Source organism: Nerophis lumbriciformis, linkage group LG09 (assembly GCF_033978685.3).
Source record: "Nerophis lumbriciformis linkage group LG09, RoL_Nlum_v2.1, whole genome shotgun sequence".
NCBI classification, from domain to species: Eukaryota; Metazoa; Chordata; class Actinopteri; order Syngnathiformes; family Syngnathidae; genus Nerophis; species Nerophis lumbriciformis.
Window position 1 is genome coordinate 43122906 of NC_084556.2, and position 23646 is coordinate 43146551.

General features: G+C 42.2%; 2 protein-coding genes and 1 long non-coding RNA gene across 4 annotated transcripts in view; 2 read left to right on the forward strand and 1 right to left on the reverse strand.

The window, feature by feature from the left end:
* dhx33 (DEAH (Asp-Glu-Ala-His) box polypeptide 33) overlaps positions 1-12134 on the reverse strand; it is a 34786-nt gene extending 22652 nt beyond the window's left edge. The window contains exons 1-2 of the mRNA XM_061963127.2: positions 11716-12134; positions 2503-2663 (exon numbers count right to left, since the gene is read on the reverse strand). Coding sequence (XP_061819111.1) covers positions 2503-2663; positions 11716-11923 — 369 coding nt within the window. The 5' untranslated portion in view covers positions 11924-12134. The remainder of the gene's footprint in view (positions 1-2502; positions 2664-11715) is intronic.
* Positions 11737-13379, forward strand: LOC133608013 (uncharacterized). The gene is made up of 3 exons (XR_009815480.2): positions 11737-11996; positions 12078-12274; positions 12370-13379. It is a non-coding gene; the product is annotated as an uncharacterized lncRNA (long non-coding RNA).
* Positions 13380-17162: 3783 nt separating this feature from the next.
* p2rx1 (purinergic receptor P2X, ligand-gated ion channel, 1) overlaps positions 17163-23646 on the forward strand; it is a 67871-nt gene continuing 61387 nt past the window's right edge. For both annotated transcript variants that reach the window (XM_061963129.2, XM_061963128.2), the window contains exon 1: positions 17163-17413. In XM_061963129.2, the coding sequence (XP_061819113.1) occupies positions 17277-17413 (137 nt within the window). In that variant the 5' untranslated portion in view covers positions 17163-17276. The remainder of the gene's footprint in view (positions 17414-23646) is intronic.

Below are 23646 nucleotides of genomic sequence, written 5' to 3' on the forward strand. Positions count from 1 at the left end.
TATTTTCAGTATGACTGATCTGATTAAATAGTCAGAGTGCAGAAGTGACGTCAATGTACAGAAATTACAGAAGACGTTCGGAGCGGAATATTCAAAATGGCTGAATGGATTTGTGGCATTTCGTGATGTTAAGACGATATTTTAACATACTTTGCGGATTGTAAATATAATTTGATATGGTTTAATAAATACAATAAGCAAATAAAGTTACCGTATTTTTCGGAGTATAAGTCGCACCGGAGTATAAGTCGCACCTGCCGAAAATGCATAATAAAAAAGGAAAAAAACATATATAAGTCGCACTGGAGCCCGGCCAAACTATGAAAAAAACTGCGACTTATAGTCCGAAAAATACGGTTACTTGTTTTTCCACTCTACTGGTACTTTAAATGCACCAAACTAGGGCTGGGCGATACATCGATGTACGCGTTTGTCTCTGTGCGATATAGAAAATGACTATATCGTGATATTCGAGTAGCGGTATACGTTCTCACGCAGTTGCTTTTAGCTGCTGGTATTACACTACAGGCTTTTCCCACTCCTTCTTGTGTCTCCTTCTCACAGACAGCAAGCGCACCTTTTACATACGTCACATACTGTCACGTCATACGTCACATACGTATACGCCCTCGCGGAGCAGAGAGGTAGCGGCATGGGTAACGTTAGTTGTGGTGCGAGTGGTAATACGAGAGAAAGAAGGTGCGAATCTGGTAACAAATGAAGGAAGAATTAATTCCCAAGAAAAACAGCAGGGGGTCCATCATCTGGCGGTGGTTTGGCTTCAAGTGGGAATATGTCGAACAGACAACCATAATTTGTCAAGTGTGGGGCAAAAGCGTTTCTACAAAAGTAGCATTACTGCTAATATGTATCATCATTTGAAAAGTCACCTGTTAGAGAATGAAGAGTGCTTACTCCGCATGTCAACATCTCCGGCCTGTGCCACACCATCAAAATGCTGAAGCAAACATTTCCAGATCAACACCGTATGAAAAAAAGACTCGACAACAAAAGGAGATAATGTCCGCAGGAACCTACCACATAGCGAAGGACGAACACTATTTGATTTCCTAATATGTAGCTCATTTTTATTTGACACTTATTGAAATATCTTGTGTGACATCAAGTTTTTAAACTATTGTAGTGGCGTTCTGTACAAAAAGTGCACTTTAATTTAGTGTTGTTTTGATAAGTCATCTTAGTGACACCATGCACAAAAGTGCACTAATAGCTTGTTTCAAAATGTCTCTGACAATCTTGCACTTTCTGTTTTGGAAATGACATGAATGTTTGTGCCACTGCTTAATAACAGTTTAATAAATACAGTTTTGGTAAATTGTCTTAGTTGTGATTTCCTTCTGTGCCTGAAAGTTTAAAATGAGCATATATGAATGCAGTATGAACAATAATGTTTTAATGTAGACACATATAATCATCATACTGGTGTGATTATATGTATCAAGTGTTAATTCAAAGCTAAGGCAAAATATCCAGATATATATTGTGTATCGCGATATGGCCTCAAAATATCGAGATATTAAAAAAAGGCCATATCGCCCAGCCCTACACCAAACTGTAGTTGACTAGATTGCAATTGCTCCTTCAGTTACTTTTCGCAAGCATCCATAACAGAAAACAAAGAAAATACTTCAGATTCCTGTAATCTACTAAATCAAAATTGGGCAGTAGACATGGGTGTCATGGCTCAGGAGGTAGCACAGAAACTGGACTCCCTCTATCTCGGTCACTGCTGATGTGTCTTTGAGCAAGACATGTCATACGCCAGTGCAGCCCAAATTGGTGTATGGATGAAAGTAAATGTTTAGTGGTGGTTAAAGAGGCCGTTTGATTGAATGAATATTGGCTCCTTAATATGAAGCTCTGAGGGTCTCTGGAAAATATGCTATATAAATCCAATCTATTATTTTCTTTTTTATTATTATTCTCCACCCTCAATATAGCAGAGATATTGTAAAAAAAACACGGCGTAGAGAGGGAAATGATATGCTGTCATTAGTAGAAGAGATAAATACTAACCTACTCAGTGGCCTAGTGGTTAGAGTGTCCGCCCTGAGATCGGTAGGTTGTGAGTTCAAACCCCGGCCGAGTCATACCAAAGACTATAAAAATGGGACCCATTACCTCCCTGCTTGGCACTCAGCATCAAGGGTTGGAATTGGGGCTTAAATCACCAAAAATGATTCCCGGGCGTGGCACCGCTGCTGCCCACTGCTCCCCTCACCTCCCAGGGGGTGATCAAGGGGATGGGTCAAATGCAGAAGACAAATTTCACCACACCTAGTGTGCGTGTGAGACAATCATTGGTACTTTACTTTAACTTTAACTTAAATAATATAAGACTATAAAAAAATGCCTTTTGTATATGGCAGGTATCTCTTTTGTGATCTGGTTCAATAAGAACAGACTGTTGGTGCCACATTTTATCTATAAGTAATAACTTCAGTAGACGTGATGTGGGACATAATGGTTTTGCTGACATACCAGCTTGCCAAGATGTGTCCTCTTCTCCTCTGCCACTCTTCCTGCCAGCGAGATAGCAGCCACTCGGCGGGGCTGAGTGACTGCAACGAGGCCCTGGCGTCCAATCCCTGCCTCATACAGATATTGAGGGATTTGGGTGGTTTTTCCTGAGCCTGTTTCCCCTGACAATAGAGAAGAGTCCGATCAAAAAACACATTACACCTTTGGAAGTTTTGCTGTTGATTTTTTCGAATATTGTAAATGTGACAGTAAGCATAATCAATACAACTGCTTTTTACTAGACATTTTTCTACATCCTTCAGTGATTGAATTATTGAGCATTTATTGTGTTGATCATGGTTACCATCACAATATAACATGACACACATTTTAGGCAAACACACATATATCCAAACCTTTTTGTGAACAACTTGATATAAATAAAAACAACAATATAAAACAATATCAATGAAAGAACAAACAATAAATTATTATTACTTATTACTTGGCCAAAATACAGTCAGCGATGCAAAAAAGGTAAGAAAAAACAAGAAAATTACTATTTGGCTCTCATTCAAAGTCCCCCAACTACAACTTATTCACTGACTTTGTAAACTATTTATTGTATACTATTTATTTGTGATAGGACGAAACGTGGCGAGGCTTCGAGGCGTGTGTGGGGTAATGGAGGGGGAGTTTTCGCAAAGCGCGTATTGAGGCTTGATTCATGTAGGGAAAGAGACAATTATAATGACTTGCGAAGTCTTGCTGCCCACTTATACCACGTGACTGTTCGGGACGCAGTTCAGATTGTGCCGGAAGATTCGACAAGACAGAAACTGCCCAAGCTACATCTAAAATGTGGGCTTTTGCTCAGTGGTCTTGTGATTAGAGTGTCCGCCCTGAGACTGGAAGTTGTGAGTTCAAACCAAAGACTATAAAAAAAAATGGGACCTATTGCCTCCCTGCTTGGCACTCAGCATCAAGGGTTGAAATTGGGGGTTAAATCACCAAATGATTCCTGAGCGCGGCCACCGCTGCTGCTCCCCGCTCCCCTCACCTCCCAGGGGCTGAACATGGGGATGGGTTAAATGCAGAGGATAATTTCACCATACCTAGTGTGTGTGTGACTATCCATGGGACTTTAACTTAAGAGAGTTGTGGCCAGCTCAGAATTGGCTCTGTGGTTCAATGCCTCATGAGGCTTCATCTGTCCATCACTATTTATACAATGTAATTATCAAATATATCATTGTTATATTTTAAAGCCCCACCTAATGTCTAACAACTTATTTGCTAACATTGTAAACTTTATAATACATACGTGCCATGTAATTATCATACATATCATTATTATATTTTAAAGTCCTCTTATTTTCAAATGTTTTATTCACTCACTGTGAAAACTTTAGAATAATACATGCAATGTGATTATTACAAACATCACTTTTTTTTTTTTTTTTTTTTTTGTGTCCTGTCCAGCTTCTCAGGCAAATCATATAGTTGATGTAGATGCCCATGTCGGCTGTTCAGATTTACTTTACAAAAGAGAAGTGTAGGATACTTCTCTTGTTGCCTTATTTGTATTTGACTTTATTAAATGTATTTATATTATCATTTAGTGCAGCCGGGCCGGAGCAGGAGGAGATAGAAAGAGAAAAAAAAAGAAGACAGAGGGGGAAATTGTGGGGACAAGAGGGAGATTAGACAGAGAGACAAAAACAACAACAGCAAACAACAACAACAACAACAATAGAGCAACATCAGCAAATATGACATGTACAAATATGATGGTAAAAGTAATAGCAAATAAGCAGTTAGCGAAAAATAAAAAATAATACAGAAATGACAATGAGCATTATTACACTACAAATGGATCAATACAAATACCAATAGAAATAGCGCTATTGATAATGAACAATACCAATAATTTACCTTTATTATCAACAATACAGTTGTTTAAATGCAACAATACATATACATAATGATAACTTGAGATACGAAAGAATGCAGAAAAATGGAGGGGGAGAAAGAGAAGCAACCTACATTAACCTTATAGATTGTTATAGTCACAATAGGTTAAGCTTTGTCAGTGTGCCATGTGTTACACCCAGTTTACCCTAGGGCAACAACGTTAATATATGTTTGATGAAACGTGATTATGTGCATGAGTGTAAGTATGCATATGTACTTGTATATGTACAGAATGTGTATATGTGTTTGTACAATGAATGTATATGTACAGAATGTGTATATGTGTTTGTACAGTGAATGTATATGTACAGAATGTGTATGTGTATGTTTGTATATTGAATGTGCGTGTGGATGTACGAACATTAGGTAGGTAAATATGTACTGTATTTGTGTATGTATGTGGGAGCGTAGGTACCTATGTACGTATGTGAGCATATGTGAATTTGCATGTACAATACATTCGACTCCCAGAGTGCGTGGGAGCCAGAGCACGGCCCCATCACCCCCGAGAGCCCAACCCACAAACAGGAGGCGTGGTGCCCAGGGAACCAGGGACCACCGCCCCCACGCAGCCAAGCCGGCCAGCGACAGGAACCCCAGAGCCCGACCCACCGTACCGCCCACAAGGGCCAGCAGCAGGCCGCAGACAGACGCACCCGGCAGAGGACAGGGCACGAGAAAAGCAGGGGACAGTCAGACCCCAAGCCAGCGAGAGACCACACCCCACACGGGCAGAAAGGCGAGACGCCCCGCCCGAGGGACCCAGAGACTCCCCGCAACCGGACGGGAAGACCGCCCCCACCCCACCGGCAACCGGGCCCCCACGAGCCCCCTCCCCACCCCCGGAGAGCGCGGCGAGGCCAGCCCCCGGCCACCCCACCCAAACCGGCCGCCGCAGGACCACCCAGGCGCAGGGCCACGGGAACCACCCACCCCACCCGCAGGGACCCCAACGATGGAGATGGAACAACCAGCAACCGCCCCGCCGAGCCCCCCCCCTAAGGGAGGGGAAAAATTAAAAAATAATATTAATAAAATATATTAAAAAATAAATAAATAAATGTATTAATTAATTAATTAATTAAAAAAAAAAAGAAAAAGAATTAAAAGAAGATCACAGACATGCTGACAAACAAGGTCACTACCCCAGCAACTGGCCGACTCGCAGCACCTCGGAATACCTTGCAGCACCAAGCTACCACAATAGACGCAGAGACTAGGCCCAACAGGCCCCAACCAGGACGGGCACCCGGAAGGGATGGACAGCGGGACCCAGGAGCTCCAGACACGCAGTTCGGATGCAGTAGCCTGAGGCGTCGACCCCCGTCTGACAGGCAGGCCCAGAGCGTACCCCCAGAAATATACATACATACATACATATATACATACACATACACACATACATGTATACATACCCACACATACACATATATACATATACATACACATATGTACACATACACATATATAAACATACATACATACACACACATATACATACATATACACAGTTCGTCAGCCCCGACAGCCATCACGCGCGCGCGCTGCCACCAGTCACAACATCAGCCACACCCCTGCACCAGACCCAGCAGCCACGGGCGCCCACACCACAAACAAACGGCAGCAGAAACAGCAGCCGCAATAACCCCAGACAGCCAGCACCAGCCAATCAAATCAAAGCGATCAAAAAAAAACTGCGACCAGCAACCACACGCCACCAGGACCACGGAGACCAGCCGGCGCCAGCCCGCCAGTCAGCCCGAACGCCAACACGCAAACAAGAGACACCAACAACCCCCCCAACCAAAAGGCCCCCCACCCCAACCCAAACCCGCACAAACACACCACCGCCCAAACAACCGAGACACAGCATCCAGACCAGACACGGGGGCTGCGCCGCCACCACACCAAGTCACCAACAGAGACCCCACAGCGCAAGGTCGGGCCACACGGGCACGGACCCCACCCAACAGGAAGTGAGACCCGCGCGACGCCACACACAAATAAATAATAAGATTTAAAAGAAATAAAAAATAAAAATAATAAAAAAATAAAATAAAATAAAAAATAAAATTTAAAAAATAAAATAAAATAAAAATAAGTAAATAATAAAAATAAAAATAATAAATACATTAAAAATAAAAACATATATATAACAATAATAAATGAATAAAAGCCTGGCAGGCCACCAGACCGCAGTCCCCGCCGGCCGACGAGGCAATGAGGGGTGCGCCGAACCCCAAACCCCCCATGCATGTGTACAAGGCCCCCAGAGTGTCTACTGTGTAGTTAAAATTAGGAGGTCAGCCGTTACAGCCGACCTCCAGTCCCTATTGATGTGTGTACTGTAGCGTGAGTGAGATATGTATGCTTGTGGGAACTAATAATGTGATTAAAATTGGGGGACATCAAGGTCATGGTGGGTCCCAACCAAACCAAGCCCCCCAAATCCTAAGTGTCTAATATGCAGCTAAGATTGAGGGATGGACGAGCAGGGGACAAGACAGGAGGACTGGAGCCCCATTGGAGGCATCCTCAACCCCCCGCCATGCCTCCCCGCAGGACAATCCCCAAAGTCCTATATATGTGTGACTGTGTGCGCTATAAGTAGGAGGAGTAGAGGGCCCGGACATCCCCCCAGTCCACGCGGCCGACAACCAGGAACTACGGCCAGGAGGCCGCCACCCCCCGCCACAGCCCGTGACCCACACCAGACCACTTTAACGTGACGCCACGCGAGCCCTCCCCCCGCCAAACAAAGCCAGCCCCCGCCCGCCCCAACCCAACCCTGCAGAGCCCATACCGGCAACCAAACGCAGAAAAACCGCACAGCCCCCACGCCCAATGCAAACACCGCATCCCGGCCATCCACACAGCAACGTGCCCATACGAGTCCCGGCCAGGGGAAGGAGCCCCCCAACGGGGGAAGAAGCCAATGCATACACTAACATTGTATCTTTTAAAGTCCCCTATGTCCAACAACGTATTCACTCACTGACTTTGCAAACTACGTAACATTTCTATATACAGTACAATGGATTTATCATGTATAATGAATCATTTATACCCTTTAACACCATACACTTATAAAACAATATTAACTATGTCACAAAATTAATAACGCAACTAAAAGACTGCGGTACAGTTAGAAATAGATTGGCACATTCAGAAATAGCTATAACAGCTCAATAGCTCAAAAACAAAACATCTTTAAAGCACAAATAGTACAAACCCCGTTTCCATATGAGTTGGGAAATTGTGTTGGATGTAAATATAAATGGAATACAATGATTTGCAAATCATTTTCAACCCATATTCAGTTGAATATGCTACAAAGACAACATATTCTATGTTCAAACTGATAAACATTTTTTTTGTGCAAATAATCATTAACTTTAGAATTTGATGCCAGCAACACGTGACAAAAAAGTTGGGAAAGGTGGCATAAATACTGATAAAGTTGAGGAATGCTCATCAAACACTTATTTGGAACATCCCACAGGTGAACAGGCAAATTGGGAACAGGTGGGTGCCATGATTGGGTATAAAAGTAGATTCCATGAAATGCTCAGTCATTCACAAACAAGGATGGGGCGAGGGTCACCACTTTGTCAACAAATGCTTGAGCAAATTGTTGAACAGTTTAAGAAAAACCTTTCTCAACCAGCTATTGCAAGGAATTTAGGGATTTCACCATCTACGGTCCGCAATATCATCAAAGGGTTCAGAAAATCTGGAGAAATCACTGCACGTAAGCAGCTAAGCCCGTGACCTTCGATCCCTCAGGCTGTACTGCATCAACAAGTGACATCAGTGTGTAAAGGATATCACCACATGGGCTCAGGAACACTTCAGAAACCCACTGTCAGTAACTACAGTTGGTCGCTAGATCTGTAAGTGCAAGTTAAAACTCTCCTATGCAAGGCGAAAACCGTTTATCAACAACACCCAGAAACGCCGTCGGCTTTGCTGGGCCTGAGCTCATCTAAGATGGACTGATACAAAGTGGAAAAGTGTTCTGTGGTCTGACGAGTCCACATTTTAAATTGTTTTTGGAAACTGTGGACGTCGTGTCCTCCGGACCAAAGAGGAAAAGAACCATCCGGATTGTTATAGGTGCAAAGTTGAAAAGCCAACATCTGTGATGGTATGGTGGTGTATTAGTGCCCACGACATGGGTAACTGACACATCTGTGAAGGCGCCATTAATGCTGAAAGGTACATACAGGTTTTGGAGCAACATACAGTGCCCTCCAAAAGTATTGGAACAGTGAGGCCAGTTCCTTTATTGTTGTTGTAGACTGAAAACATTTGGGTTTGCCATCAAAAGATGAATATGAGACAAGAGATCAACATTTCAGCTTTCATTTCCAGGTATTTACATCTGGATCTGACACACAACATAGAAGATAGCATTATTTGTAATGGAACGCAACATTTTCAGGTGAGCAAAAGTATTGGAACATATAAATTTAAAATAAATTAAAGTGAATAAGATTTAATAACTAGTTGCAAATCCTTTGCTTTCAATAACTGCATCAAGCCGGCGAGCCATTGACATCACCAAACTTTTGCATTCTTCTTTTGTGATGCTTTTCCAGGCTTTCACTGCAGCCTCTTTCAGTTGTTTGTTTTGGGGGGTTACTGTCTTCAGTCTCCTCTTCAGAAGGTAAAATGCATGCTATATTGGGTTAAAGTCTGGAGACTGACTTGGCCAGTCTAAAACCTTCCACTTCTTGCCCCTGATCAACTCCTTTGTTGTTTTGGTCGTTATCTTGCTGCATGATGAAGGATCCCCCAATCAGTTTGGTTGCATCTTTCTTTAAATTAGCAGACAAAATGTTTCTGTAGACTTCTGAGTTCATTTTGCTCCTGCCATCATGTGTTACATCATCAATGAAGATGACGTCCTAGAAGAAGCCATGCAAGCCCAAGCCGTGACATGATGTTTCACAGATGAGCTTGTATGTTTGGGATCATGAGGAGATCCTTTCTTTCTCCAAACGTTCGCCTTTCCATCACTTTGAAAGAAGTTCATCTTTGTCTCATCAGTACCATAAAAGAGGCTCATCTTTGTACCTTTTGGCAGATTCCAGCCTGGCCTTCCTGTTCTTCTTGCTAATGAGTGGTTTGCATCTTCTGGTGTAGCCTCTGTATTTCTGTTCATGAAGTCTTCTGCTAACATTAGATTGTGATACCTTCACTCCTGCCCTCTGGAGGTTGTTGCTGATGTCACTAACAGTTGTTCTTTATAGCTCTCACAACGTTTCTGTCATCAACTGCTGATGTTTTCCTTGGTCTACCTGTTCCACGTCTGTTGCTTAGTACACCAGTGGTTTCTTTCTTCTTCAGGACATTCCAAATGGTTTACTGGCTATGGCCAATGTTTGTGCAATAGCTGTGATTGATTGTCCATCTTCTCTCAGATTCACAATTGCTTCTTTTTCACCCATATACAAGCTCTCTGGTTTTCATGTTACTTCCACCTTTAAACGCAGTCTGTACAGGCAAAACCTATCCTACCCAATGTGAAATTGAGCTCAGACATTCAGTGCTATTTATTGTTTGAATAATCAATGTAATTTGGAGACACCTGGGCAACAAAACACACCTGTCAGTCACATGTTCCAATAATTTTGCTCTCCTGAAAAATGGGTAGGTTCAAACAAAAGGTGCTATCTTCTAAGTTGTGTATCAGATCCAGATGTAAATGCCTGGAAATGAAAGCTGAAATGTTGATCTCTTGTCCCATATTCATCTTTTGATATAAAAACCAAATGTTTTCAGTCTACAACAGAAATAAACAAATTGAACTCACTGTTCCAATACTTTTGGAGGGCACTGTATGTTGCCATCCAAGCAACGTTACCATGGACGCCCCTGCTTATTTCAGCAAGACAATGCCAAGCCACGTGTTACATCAACGTGGCTTCATAGTAAAAGAGTGCGGGTACTAGACTGGCCTGCCTGTAGTCCAGACCTGTCTCCCATTGAAAATGTGTGGCGCATTATGAAGCCTAAAATACCACAACGGAGACCGTTGAACAACTTAAGCTGTACATCAAGCAAGAATGGGAAAGAATTCCACCAGAGAAGCTTAAAAAATGTGTCTCCTCAGATCCCAAACGTTTACTGAGTGTTGTTAAAAGGAAAGGCCATGTAACACAGTGGTGAACATGCCCTTTCCCAACTACTTTGGCATGTGTTGCAGCCATGAAATTCTAAGTTATTTATTATTTGCGGAAAAAAAATTAAGTTTATGAGTTTGAACATCAAATATCTTGTCTTTGTAGTGCATTCAATTGAATATGGGTTGAAAGGATTTGCAAATCAATGTATTCCGTTTATATTTACATCTAACACAATTTCCCAACTCATATGGAAACAGGGTTTGTACTTCTTTATGACCATAGTAGCGGAGACAATGAGCTACAAGTTAATTTTCAGCAATACAATCTGCAAAAATCTGTGGTAAACTGGTCAATGTGCTTTTTCAACAGAAATTGGTCTATAGTATTTTTTATTTTATTTATTTCGGATTGATTGAAAATTTTAATAGTAGATTGCACAGTGCAGTACATAGTCCATACAATTGACCAATAAATGATAACACCCGAATAAGTTTTCCAACTTGTTTAAATCGGGGTCCACGGTTCATGATACGGATATAAAATATCATCATAATACATAATACTTGTTTAAGTCAGAGTCCACGTTAATCAATTCATAACATGGATGACGAAGTTATCCATCCATCCATCTATTTTCTACCGCTTGTTATTTACCTTCCAATTACAGTACAATTGTAAACAATTCTACTACTTAGGTACCATCTACAAAGAGCAACCCCTGACAAGAAAATCCGTCCATTTCTACCGCTTGTCCCTTTCGGGGTCGCTGGAGTCGAGCTCATACTTAATAAAAAAAATACAAATCTAAATTATTAAACATTGTCAAGTCTCGTTTACCTTTCAATTTTCAGTTATTGATCCAATAATTTCGAATGTGCCAATCTCTTTTTTACTTTACCGGACTAACAAAAAGCAGATCTATGATTGAGATCCGACCACGCTCGTATGGACCCGATATTGATCCTATCCCTGGAATCCATATTTAAATCAAACTGCTCACTACATTCAATAACAACAGTTTAAGTGTGAGTTGAGGTTCAGTATTTTTATGTTTACGATAATCATGAATGAACAAAATAAACATTGAACAACATCACGCTAACAGTGTCATGTGATTGTGAGACTTTACCTATGAGAATAGCGTTGTGAAGCTGTCGCAGGTGGTGTAAAAGCTGATTTCGGGCTTGATAAATAGGAAGCTGTCTTCTTTGGTCATCAATCGTCGTTGTTTTTGGTTTCCCGGGCAGCAACATACCAGCTTTCTGCTTGTCGAGGCGGAATAAAACAGACGCCGGCTTAAATTTTTTAGCCGGAGGATGATCGGGTTCATTGGGCATGATCGAGAAGAGAAGCTTTCCTCAGAGTCCTGACTTTCTTAAATATTACCCTGGATATGGCAAAATATGATAGGTACTTTTCGTGATTATTCACGGTCCAGGCAAGCGCCAGCTAACAGTTAAAAAATGTCTCACGAGGTAAAAACTGTCGCAGGTCTTTGACGTCATTCACCATTCCGGCCTGTCATGTACATTAGACGCCACATCGGGTGAGGTGACACAGGAAATACAGCCGCCATCTTGAGCCGGTCTTCTACTCCTCTGAGCAGCAGAAAGAAGAAGGAAGAACACGACCCCACCACAGCATTGTGCTGAATATTCTCGCACAAATTGGCGGAGCGTGGAAAACAGGTCACAAGAGATTAATTTTCACAAATAAGAGTGAGCATTACTATTGGTTATAATTTCTGGATTGAAGATTATTGTACTGTATTTGTGCCCACCAGTGAGATTGTTGCCAGCAAGCTATATGGAAAGCTATCCATCCATCCATCCATCCATTTTCTACCGCTTGTCTCTTTTGGGGTTGCGGGGGTGCTGCAGTCTATCCCAGCTACACTTGGACGGAAGACGTGGTACACCCTGGACAAGTCCCCACCTCAATGCAGGGGCAATTGCTAATATGTGATTAATGCCAGTGTTCCGGATATGAATCAATTCTTTATTAGTCATATTCCATAACAGTGACTTAGAATATAACTGACACAATAATTCTATTGTAGTTATAAAACAAATATTATTGGTATAACATTGACCAGCAATTTCTTTTGCACATAATGTACATGTAATTTAACAACAGTAAGCTGGCTGTCATGTCTTAATATATATCTACTTGAAAATATAAATAACTGGACATCTGACTGTACAATAGTTTGTCATCAAATTAATTTGGCTGTTGTTGTATTCACTATTTTAGTAGCTTTGCTTCATTATGAAAATATGCATCAAAATATAAGTTGTTTTTTTAAAATACATTTTTAACATACTTTTATCAAGTCCCAAGTGTCATTACAACATGTATGCTGAAATTATGCTTTTTTCAATGTTTTTCACTGTTCTCTTTTGTTGTCTTTTTTTTTTTGCAGTGTATTGCGATTGATTGATTGATTGATTGATTGATTGATATTGCGTGTCTGAGATGCTTCTATATGCTATGTATTTCACAACATTGATGTTTTGCATGTATCAGAAGGATTGCAAATCCAGCCATTCATCCATTTTATACCGCTTGTACCAATATGTTCATATAATCTCTTTTAAATGATTTTCAATATTTTGTTCTTGTTGAATTGATCTAGTATTTAATGTGTTCAGATCAGGGGATTTCATTTGATAGTTTGTGGCACTTGTGATTAAGGGCCATCAAGTACATGATGGTACTGTATGTATTGAATGTAATGTGAGTCATGTAAAAGAAAATTTACTGCTCTAAAGTGTGTCAAGCTAAACATTGGCTAAAACATAAAAAAGCAATGCAAACAACACTCTCACCATCAAGGAAACCAACACTCTCGTCCACAAATGTGTTATAACACTGGGGAAGAGGACAGACAGTCTTGTCTTGTTGCTCTGGTAGGAAATCGGTGCTTGGTTCAGTGCTACATACAAGGTAGCAAACACAAGCATTATGGGATAGTGGCTCTCAAGTCTGCATTGTTGATGAGAAGTGGAAGTAGAAACATCTGCCAAATGTAGGCAGATATTAAGAGTAAACAAACAAGTAGATTAATAATCTGCTGCTTGTCCTTTATCATTTTGACAAAATAATTGAATGGGAAATGACGCAATGTGTTACTGCATAGTCAGCAGCCAAATTAGGAGCCTTTGTAACCCGTTTGCATACTTACTACTCAAGAAGAAGTTGTCTATTATGTTCACTATCTTAATTTATGACAACATTATTCTTTCACTGCCATAAGAAACATATGTTTAATGTATCATAAGATTTTCCCTAATGCATAATAGCATGGATCAATAGGTAAGAAATGTTGGGTTTGCATGACAAGCCACTATATAAAGCCCACACCAGCTCCCCTCTCTCCCCTGCAGCAACTCCAAAGTAGAACAATGTTCAGCCCATCTTGAGTAGTTTGGTTCCACATCCTAAAATGTGGGTTAAGGAGAATCTGACTATGTCTATTCGGAACTTCTGTACCTCTCGCACAATCTCAGGCTCTCTCCCCACCAGGGAGGTGACAAAGACCATGTCACCCAGTTTCCTGCCCTTGAACACCACCCTACACACAATGCACCGGACCCTTATGTTGGATCCTATCCCAGCTGACTTCAGGTACATCCTTAAAAGGACACAAGCACAAACAATCTTCTAAACTTACATTTAGACTCATAGTTTAGAGAGTCCAAAATTTAACTGCATGTTTTTAAGGTACGATAAAGCAGTAGTCGCCAGAGACACTGTGAGGGTATATGACAAGCTGTAACATTAGTGAAGTGAAGTGAAGTGAATTTATATTTATATAGCGCTTTTCTCTAGTGACTCAAAGCGCTTTACATAGTGAAAGCCAATATCTAAGTTACATTTAAAGCAGTGTGGGTGGCACTGGGAGCAGGTGGGTAAAGTGTCTTGCCCAAGGACACAACGGTAGTGACTAGGATGGCAAAAGCGGGAATCGAACCTGGAACCCTCAAGTTGCTGGCACGGCCACTCTACCAACCGAGCTATAACCGCCCCTAATGTGATGCAAAACTAAATACAAAACAAAACTCAAACACTGCTTTTAATGAGACAATCGGTGATTTTATATATATATACTTGAATTGAACTTGGTAGTGAAATTTTAGTTATCTGGACGATGTAAGACCTTTCAGTCCACTTTAAATATTGTAAATACTGTATTTGAGTTGTTTTAAATCGATAACTAGTGTGAGGAACCCGCATGGCTGCGGTAGGTGTGACCCCAAGATGCATCAAACAGGAGAATGACATGCAGGTAAGAGCTTTTTTTATACTCAAACAAGGAGGAGAAGTCATGCATCCAGCATAAGGTCCCTACATAGTCAATCCTCGATGCCGATGAACAGGCGAGGCAGGCATAAATATTAGCCTGATTGGCAACTGCAACCAGGTGTGCTGGGCTGCCAATCATGGACAGGTGAGAAAAACGAGCGCTCAGGGAGACATGCATGATATGGAACAAAATTAAGAGCGCTGACAGGAAACAAACACCAAACAAGGAACCACCAGCAGAAGTGAAGTGATATATTGTCACAGCACGCCCCCTTTAGGGACAGATTCCAAATGTCCCAAAAAAACCCAGAACAAGTTTCAAGTCACGGGAGGGCGGAGGGAGGACTTGGCGGTGGGTCGCCAGGCCAAGTGTCCCCGAATCCAGGAGGCGGTGGCCGAGCCGGGTGGGACACTGGGGTCGGCGGCTGGGCTGGAAGCGTGTCCGGAGCTTGAACAGCAGGCCGAGGTGCAGGCACAGGAGATCGCCGTGGAGCCGGCACAGGAGATCGCCGTGGAGCCGGCACAGGGGGTCGACGTGGAGCCGGCACAGAAGGTCGACGTGGTGCAGGCACTGGAGGTTGCACAGCAGGAGACGGAGAAGATGGCGGTGGTGGCCGAACTGGGCGAAGAGTCGGAACCAGCGGCTGAGCAGTGCAGAGCGCAGGAGACGATGGCCGAGCCGGGCGGGGCACCGGGGCCGGCGGCCGAGTCGGAGAGAGAAGGTTTGAGCCTGCTATGGGTTGGGACCACACAAACCTGGCTTTCATGTCCTCCAGGAATTGTGCGGTCCAGAACATTGGTTCCATGTTGCCGACAGGGGTTCCGGCCTGGTCACTCTCTGGCTCGAGGATTCTGCGAGGAACCCGCATGGCTGCGGTAGGTGTGCCAATCGGGGACAAGTGAGGGAAATGAGCGCTCAGGGAGACATGCAGGAAATGGAACAAAATTAAGAGCGCCGACAGGAAACAAACACCAAACAAGGAACCACCACCAGAAGTGAAGTGACAGATCGTCACAACTAGTCTGCAAAAGCCATTTGTGATTGTAGGGCAGGGTGGCTCAGATGGTAGAGCGGACATCCAGAAACTGAAGGGTTCATGGTAAAACATTCTGCCATCTGCTGTTGTGTCCTTGGGCGAGACCCTCCACCCACCTTGTCCCCAATGCCACCCACACTGGTGTGTGACAGGACTCCCTTTAAAATAGATTATTCCTGGAAATCCATGAATAAATGGATTTAAAAATTATTGAAGTTGATAGGACAAGTAACATCAATATAACTGTTTAACTTGAAACTGTAATTCGTAACAATGTAGAAAGCAATGTTTCTTACATTGCCGATATAACGTTAATAATAAGTTTTGTATTATTAATGTAAGTTGTTTTCTTTATCTTAACTTACTATAATTAATTTATATACAAAGCCATTAAAAGTTGAATCCATTTAGTAACTAATGAAAGAATGTTGAGATAATGATAATATTGTATTTGACTCAACATTCTTTTTTTACTTCTTTGTCAAAACAAAGACATCACTAAAGTTGAGTTAAATTGCAATTTTAAGGCAGCTTGTGGATTGACATTTTCAAGTTGAAGAACTTATTAAATATATTATCCAGTGCATTTTAACCCTAAAAACTCTCTCATAGTCAGTCAAAGGTCCAGTTCTATGTACTTGAAATTACATCGGTATATTTAAAATATTCATTCACTCACTTATTTTGTTCAAGCTCATTTGCTGGGGGGAAATGTGTATTTAGACTTTGTATAATTGTATTATTGTATTTGTATCTAGAATGATGTGTTTTATTTATTTCTTATCCACTCTGTGTTTCTATTTCCCTTGCTGTAAAAATTAAGATTGACAATGCAAGAAGTAGAGAGCACAGTGTGCCCCTAAAGAAAAGGCATAATCTCTGCAAATAGTCACATGAGGATATGCAAACATGCAATGTGTACTTGTCTTGGGTTTGCCTGGCACCTATTTCCACCTTGCATGCAGGAAGAGGGTGTCAGTGGCTTAACTATAAGGTTTGATTACTTAAAGAGTAGGTGTGGCAACTGTTGTGTAATTTAAACACACCAGCAAAGTCAAATTCAGGAGAAATATAATGTTTGCTCTTAGCTACAATAAAGATGCAGCCATGAGAGAAAGAGAGAGAGAGAGACAGAGAGAGAGAGAGAGAAAGAGAGAGAGAGAGAGAGAGAGAGAGAGAGAGAGAGAGAGAGAGAGAGAGAGAGAGAGAGTTTAAAGACTTGTCATAAAGCACATCTGATATTCCTTATGACAGGAGAGAGTCACTGTTGAGGAAGTGAAAAAAGAGGACAAGTTAGGGTGCTTTTAAGAGGTGAAGACCCTTTTTTCTGTTGGTCCGTTGCCCTAAAATGAAGAGCCAAATCATCAACGCTCTCTCTGACTTCTTATTCGAGTATGAGACCCCCCGCCAGGTGCTGGTCAGGAACAAGAAAGTGGGGGTGGCGTGCCGCCTCATCCAGCTGGGTGTCTTGGCTTACATCATCGGGTAAGACTTTTATCCATCCATTCATCCATGTTCTACCGCTTGTCCTTTTCAGGGTCACGGAAGGTGCTAATGACTGCATTGCACACTGTAGACATGTGTAATGTGTAAAAGTGTGTAATATATATATATGTGTAATGTGTAAATATGTTTAATTTGTAAATATGTGTAAATGGCACCAACTGCAAGACTATCCAATACCAATCCATTTTCTACCGCTTGGCCCATTTGGGCCATTTGGGCCTATCTCAGCTGCATATGGATAATTTCTGTCCATAAGATTCCTCCAACAAGCTTCCCTTTAGACTCATTCTCTGACATCCTGTGAGCACAGTCAACATTTTATTAGCCAACATCCATCCATCCATCCATTTTCTGCCGCTTATCCCTTTCGAGGTCGCGGGGGGTACTGGAGCCTATCTCAGCTACAATCGGGCGGTCGGCGGGGTACACCCTGGACAAGTCACCACCTCATCGCAGGGCCAACACAGATAGACAGACAACATTCACACTCACATTCACACACTATGGCCATTTTAGTGTTGCTAAATCAACCTATCCCCAGGTGCATGTATTTGGAGGTGGGAGGAAGCCGGAGTACCCGTAGGGAACCTACGCACCCACGGGGAGAAAGATACCGAGCCCAGGATCGAACCTAGGACCTTCATATTGTGAGGCACTAACCCCTGTGCCTTCGTGCTGCCCACTGCAAGACTAGTTCTGGCCAATTTAAGTCTAAGACTAGATATGACCAATTTAGGTCTATGAACATGAACTGACTAAGCCTACTCGGATGAGAGGCAAAACGTCTTCTAACACAAACCAAACAGTCACGTTACGATCGATTGAATGCCCATAGAATATAATGACCTGGATGAATGAGAACATGTATAAACGTGTAAATGTGTGTAAAGTGTAAATGTGTCAAATTAGTAAATGTGTCAAATGTGAAAATGTGTGTAACATGTAAAAGTGTTTAAAGTATTTCTATTGTACAAATGTGTCTAATGTGTAAATATGTCTGTCTAAACGTGTCTAATGTGTACCGGTAAATGTTTCATGTGTCAATGTGTCTAATGTATTAATGTATCTAATGTAATAATTTATCTAATGTGTAAAAAGTGTCTAATGTGTAAACTTGCCGATCGTGTAAATGTGTCCGCCATTCATACAAGCGTATGTTGATGGATGGCAAGTCTGGTGGGATGTCGTTAAATATGGCAGCCATGTACAATGAGAAACAGGTTGGTGCCAGTGCGCATCATTGCTTGAGCCTTCCATTGATTGAAAATGGGTCTGTGAGGGTATTTTGAGCTTTTCTGATTCTTCTCTGGCATTCTGCTGATGCCTGCTGGTATTTCCATTTGTTTTCCGCAGTGGTGTGGTTTTCAAGGATAAGGTGTGTCCAAATTTGGCTTTAAAGTGATGGTAGATGTTTTTTTTCATTCTCAACTAATTAATTTTGGTTCTTCTTTTGTGCAAAGCCAATCGTCTCCTTGGCGGCAGCGGTCATAGCATCGTGAAGGTTGGTCCAGTGATCCTCAACGGATGCTGGCTCAGGGCGGTCCATCGGGTTTCTTCCAATAAATACCCTGATGTCTTGGGATGGTTGTGTGGTCCGTCCCTTACTGAAACCCTTTTTGGCGGTTGCTGGCTCTTGATGTGAAGGCGACACATGAGAAGCCGGTGATCCGTCCAGCAGTCATCTGCCCCAGGCATGGAGCGAATTATGCGTAGTCTTGTCTGTCCCTTGATCTATCAGTACATAGTTGAGGTTGTGTCAGTCTTTAGACTGTGTTTCCAGGCCATCTTCTGTCTAGTAGGGAGAGAGAACAGAGAATTGATGACCATGAGTTTGTGCTCAGCGCAGAGCAGTGACGTGCAGTGAGGTTAATAGCTGGTGAGGCACTGACGTAATCTGAATCAGATTTACAAATATATGCGCTCAGCGCAGATTATTTGCCATTTGATTGGCAGCAGTTTACGGGTTATGTTTCATTTCTGCGTTCTTTACACATACAAACTGTCTCCCACATAATGCACATTTAATTAAAAACAAAACAAAAAAATTGTATCTCTGTCTTACCTTTACTTATATACATTCCATGCACTGGTCCTTCTAGATAAAAATTTCCATCACTTTCTGGTAAAAGTCCTCTTTATGTTCCTTCAGTTTTAAAAGTCTGTCTGTTTCAATAGAGATCACTGCCAGTGAAGAGAGAGCCTTCCTTGATCAGTCCTGTTCCGGCTGTATGTTTTGAGTCTTTTCAGTGCTGAGAATGACCGCTCCACTGACGCTGTAGTAGCTGGCACAGTGAACATTAGCTGGAGCAACTTTGTTGCCTCAGGAACAGTTGAAATAACGTCATTCTTGGCCAAAAAGTTGAGGGGCTGTCCAGGAGATTTACATTCATCCTTCACCTTTTTTGAGCTATACAGTCCAATGAGATTGGTCTTTAGCCTGACAAAGTCAAAGAACTTGGCATACTTTGGCAGGGTCTGCAGTTCCGTGTCATCAAAATGTTGTGACATTTCACAAAATTTTGCGCAATCCACCAAACCGAGGAAAGCAAGTTCGTCAAAATGGTCAAACCTATCCTTCATTTGATTGCTGATGTCGTAAATAATGTTACAGAACACGCGGTCTGTCAAACCAAGTGCACCGCATTTCTGCTCAAATCGGTCGTAGAAACGGTCAAACTCTAGTCTAATGCGCTCGACATATGAGACTGTGTCGCAGATGCGTGCAAGACAGTATTCAATGTGCATCACCTTGTTTTGCAGCACTCTATAAAGTGCGTCGGTTTCGTTAAAAATGCCCTCATACGCAGTAATTAGAAAGCATGTTGATGCTTTTGACAGCCACCGATCGTATCCTGCTGCCATCATCAGCGTGTCATTATCCCAGCTATCAGGATTTTCCATAATGATATGAAACACGGCATGGAGATCAGTTTGGTGCATGCTTATTGCCTGCAGAAGCCTAGAATTAGAATTCCATCTTGTAGGCCCTTTTCTGGGTAAACGACACTTGACAACACCACCCAACAAGTGAGTGCGCTTTGTAACCTGACTCTCGCCAGACCTTTGTAGTTCGCTGAGCTCAACTCAAGGGTCTGGGCTCAAAGGCATTGCAAACTCCTTCCAGATAGCAAAAAATAATGAACCAATCAGGATCGCCGGGCGGGATTTCATAGATGGGATGTAGCGCCGAAGGGACTGTTTGAGCGAGGAGTCATATGCTGACATTGATTCTGCTATTGCAACTGTTTTGCGACATCGATCGAATATTCATTATTTAAAAGATGAACGAAGATCGGTTTTGAAGGCATTTATTGGTGGCAAGGATGTTTTGGCTCTTTTTCCAACCGGGTTTGGATTTCCCAGCGTCGCTCTCATCAGCGTCATGGGTTGATTTCGATGTGAGTGGTTGAAGTAGCATGTCATTCAAGATAACGGACAAGTGGTTTATCCAATCACATACAATGATTTTTTTTACAAGGCCCCACCTTCTGAAATACATCTCCGATTGAGAACTTCCAGATCAATGTGTGGAGTTCATCGAACGGCAAGGATCTGGCGAGAGTCAGGTTATGCGCTTTGTGGACTTGCTGAAAAACGTCCCTCGTCCCTCAGCTGTTTTAAAAAATTTGCGACACTTGGGCATGCACTTTGACGAGTGTAATAGCACTAGGTTCAGTTTGTGTGAGTAACAGTGAGTAAACATGGCCTCAGGCACCTTCTCTTTAATTTTAGCCTGCACCCCATTAAGCTCTGATGCCATTACAGCATACTTGCCAACCCTCCTGGATTTTCCGGGAGACTCACGAAATTCAGCGCCTCTCCCGAAAACCTCCCGGGACAAATTTTCTCCCGAAAATCTCCCGAAATTCAGGCGGACCTGAGTGAGCCTGTTTTCACGTCCGCTTTCCCGCAATATAAACAGCGTGCCTGCCCAATGACATTATAACTGTAGAATGATCGAGGGCGAGTTCTTGGTTTCTTATGTGGGTTTATTGTTAAGCAGTTTCATTAACGTCCTCCCAGCGCGGCAACAACACACAACAACACAGTCACGTTTTCGTCTACCGTAAAGCAGTTCGTCTGCCGTAAACAGCAATGTTGTGACACTCTTAAACAGGGCAATACTGCCATCTACTGTACATGCATATGTGATAATAACATATAGGACAGTGGTTCTTAACCTTGTTGGAGGCACCGAACCCCACTAGTTTCATATGCGCATTCACCGAACCCTTCTTTAGTGAAAAATAAAATGTTTATTTTTTTCAAATTCAAGAAAAAGTTATATGTTTTTTTACTGGTGCACAAAATGAACTGTGCATGAACACCACCTTGTATAAAGAACAAAACCAACACAGTGCATGAACTCACAACAAATTACACACCTTACACACATTACCATGAATTGATTAACGTGGACCCCGACTTAAACAAATTGAAAAACTTATTCGGGTGTTACCATTTAGTGGTCAATTGTACGGAATATGTACTGTCCTGTGTAAACTGTACTGTTTCATATAATGTATTCTCTTCCTTTGCAATCTGCTAGTAAAAGTTTCAATCAATCAATCAAAAAACCTGCAAATCAGATGGAAAATTAAAGGGAACATTGTTTGGGGGTTTCCATAATACGCCAATAGGGAGAAGTTTTTATTTACACGATAATTTGGATGTGTCTATACCACCGTGGCGGAGGCTCCGCCGAACCCCTGAGGCCGACTCACCGAACCCCTAGGGTTCGATCGAACCCAGGTTAAGAACCACTGATCTAGGGCTTTTAGAGAGTGCAGTGCACAACTACGCACACAACAAGGAGACGAAGCAGAAGAACGAGGAAGATACAGCCGTGGCGACGCCGACGACGAGTAAGATGAATAAATACGCTTGTAAGTTCCAAGCTGCAGCTGCGATTGGACCTGGATAGCCTCCGGGAAGAAGTAGTGGACTACCAAGTGCTTGGCAGTGAAGATCTTCCTCAGGAAGCAAAGATTGACCTGTTTTGGGTCATGCTTGCGAGAGATGGAAGATTCCAGACTCTAGTGCATTTGATGAAAGCACTTTTGTGCGTGCCACACAGCAATGCATCATTAGAGAGGGTGTTCAGCATGGTTAGAAAAATAGTGACAGAGAATAGAACAAGGATAGACAATTCAACCCTTAACTCAACAATGAGTAGATGAGTGTTATGTGTGTGTATATGTGTAAATAAATGAACACGGAAATTCAAGTATTTCTTTTATATATTTGTATATATATAAATATATATATATATATATCAGTGACGTGCGGTGAGGTTCATGACTGGTGAGGCACTGACTTCATCACAGTCAGATTTGCAAACATTTGAACCCTAAAGAGTATCTTATCCACCATTTGATTGGCAGCAGTTAACGGGTTATGTTTAAAAGCTCATACCAGCATTCTTCCCTGCTTGGCACTCAGCATCAAGGGTTGGAATTGGGGGTTAAATCACCAAAAATGTTTCCCGGGCGCGGCGCCGCTGCTGCCCACTGCTCCCCTCACCTCCCAGGGGGTGATCAACGGGATGGGTCAAATGCAGAGGACAAATTTCATTACACCTAGTGTGTGTGTGACAATCATTGGTACTTTAACTTAACTTTAACTTTACACATACAAACTGTAGCACACAAAAAAGCACATTTAATAAAAAAAACGTTATTATGGTCTTACCTTTACATATAAATGAAGTCCATGCGCCGCTGTTGTGCTGGAAGAATGCAACCCCTGACGGGAGTGTTATATCAGCTAAAGCCCTCACTTCAACTTTCCACGTGCAAGATTGAATCTATTTAAAAAAGTGTAACCGAGGGTTTATAAATGTCGCCTATACTGTATGAAACTACAAAATAACAAACACGGAGGCTCCAGTTTACACGAGGACCACTTTATTTACCTTCTTTCAAAAACCTCCGCTCCACTCCAACGTGTCATCAATTCCGCTCTCAGCGCCTTCAAAATAAGAGCTCAAGGCATATACTGTATAACAGCGCATAACAGGAACTTAACATCACAAAGAGGAAAGCCCATAAAAATAGGTTACAAAAGTTATTTAATAAGAAGCCAAAAAGTGCAAAAACAATAATGTTCGTGTTGGAGGAGTTGTGAATTAGGTACACCTGCAGTCTGCAGGTGTACCTAATGTTGTGGCCCTGCAGTCATTCACAACTCCTCCAACACGAACATTATTGTTT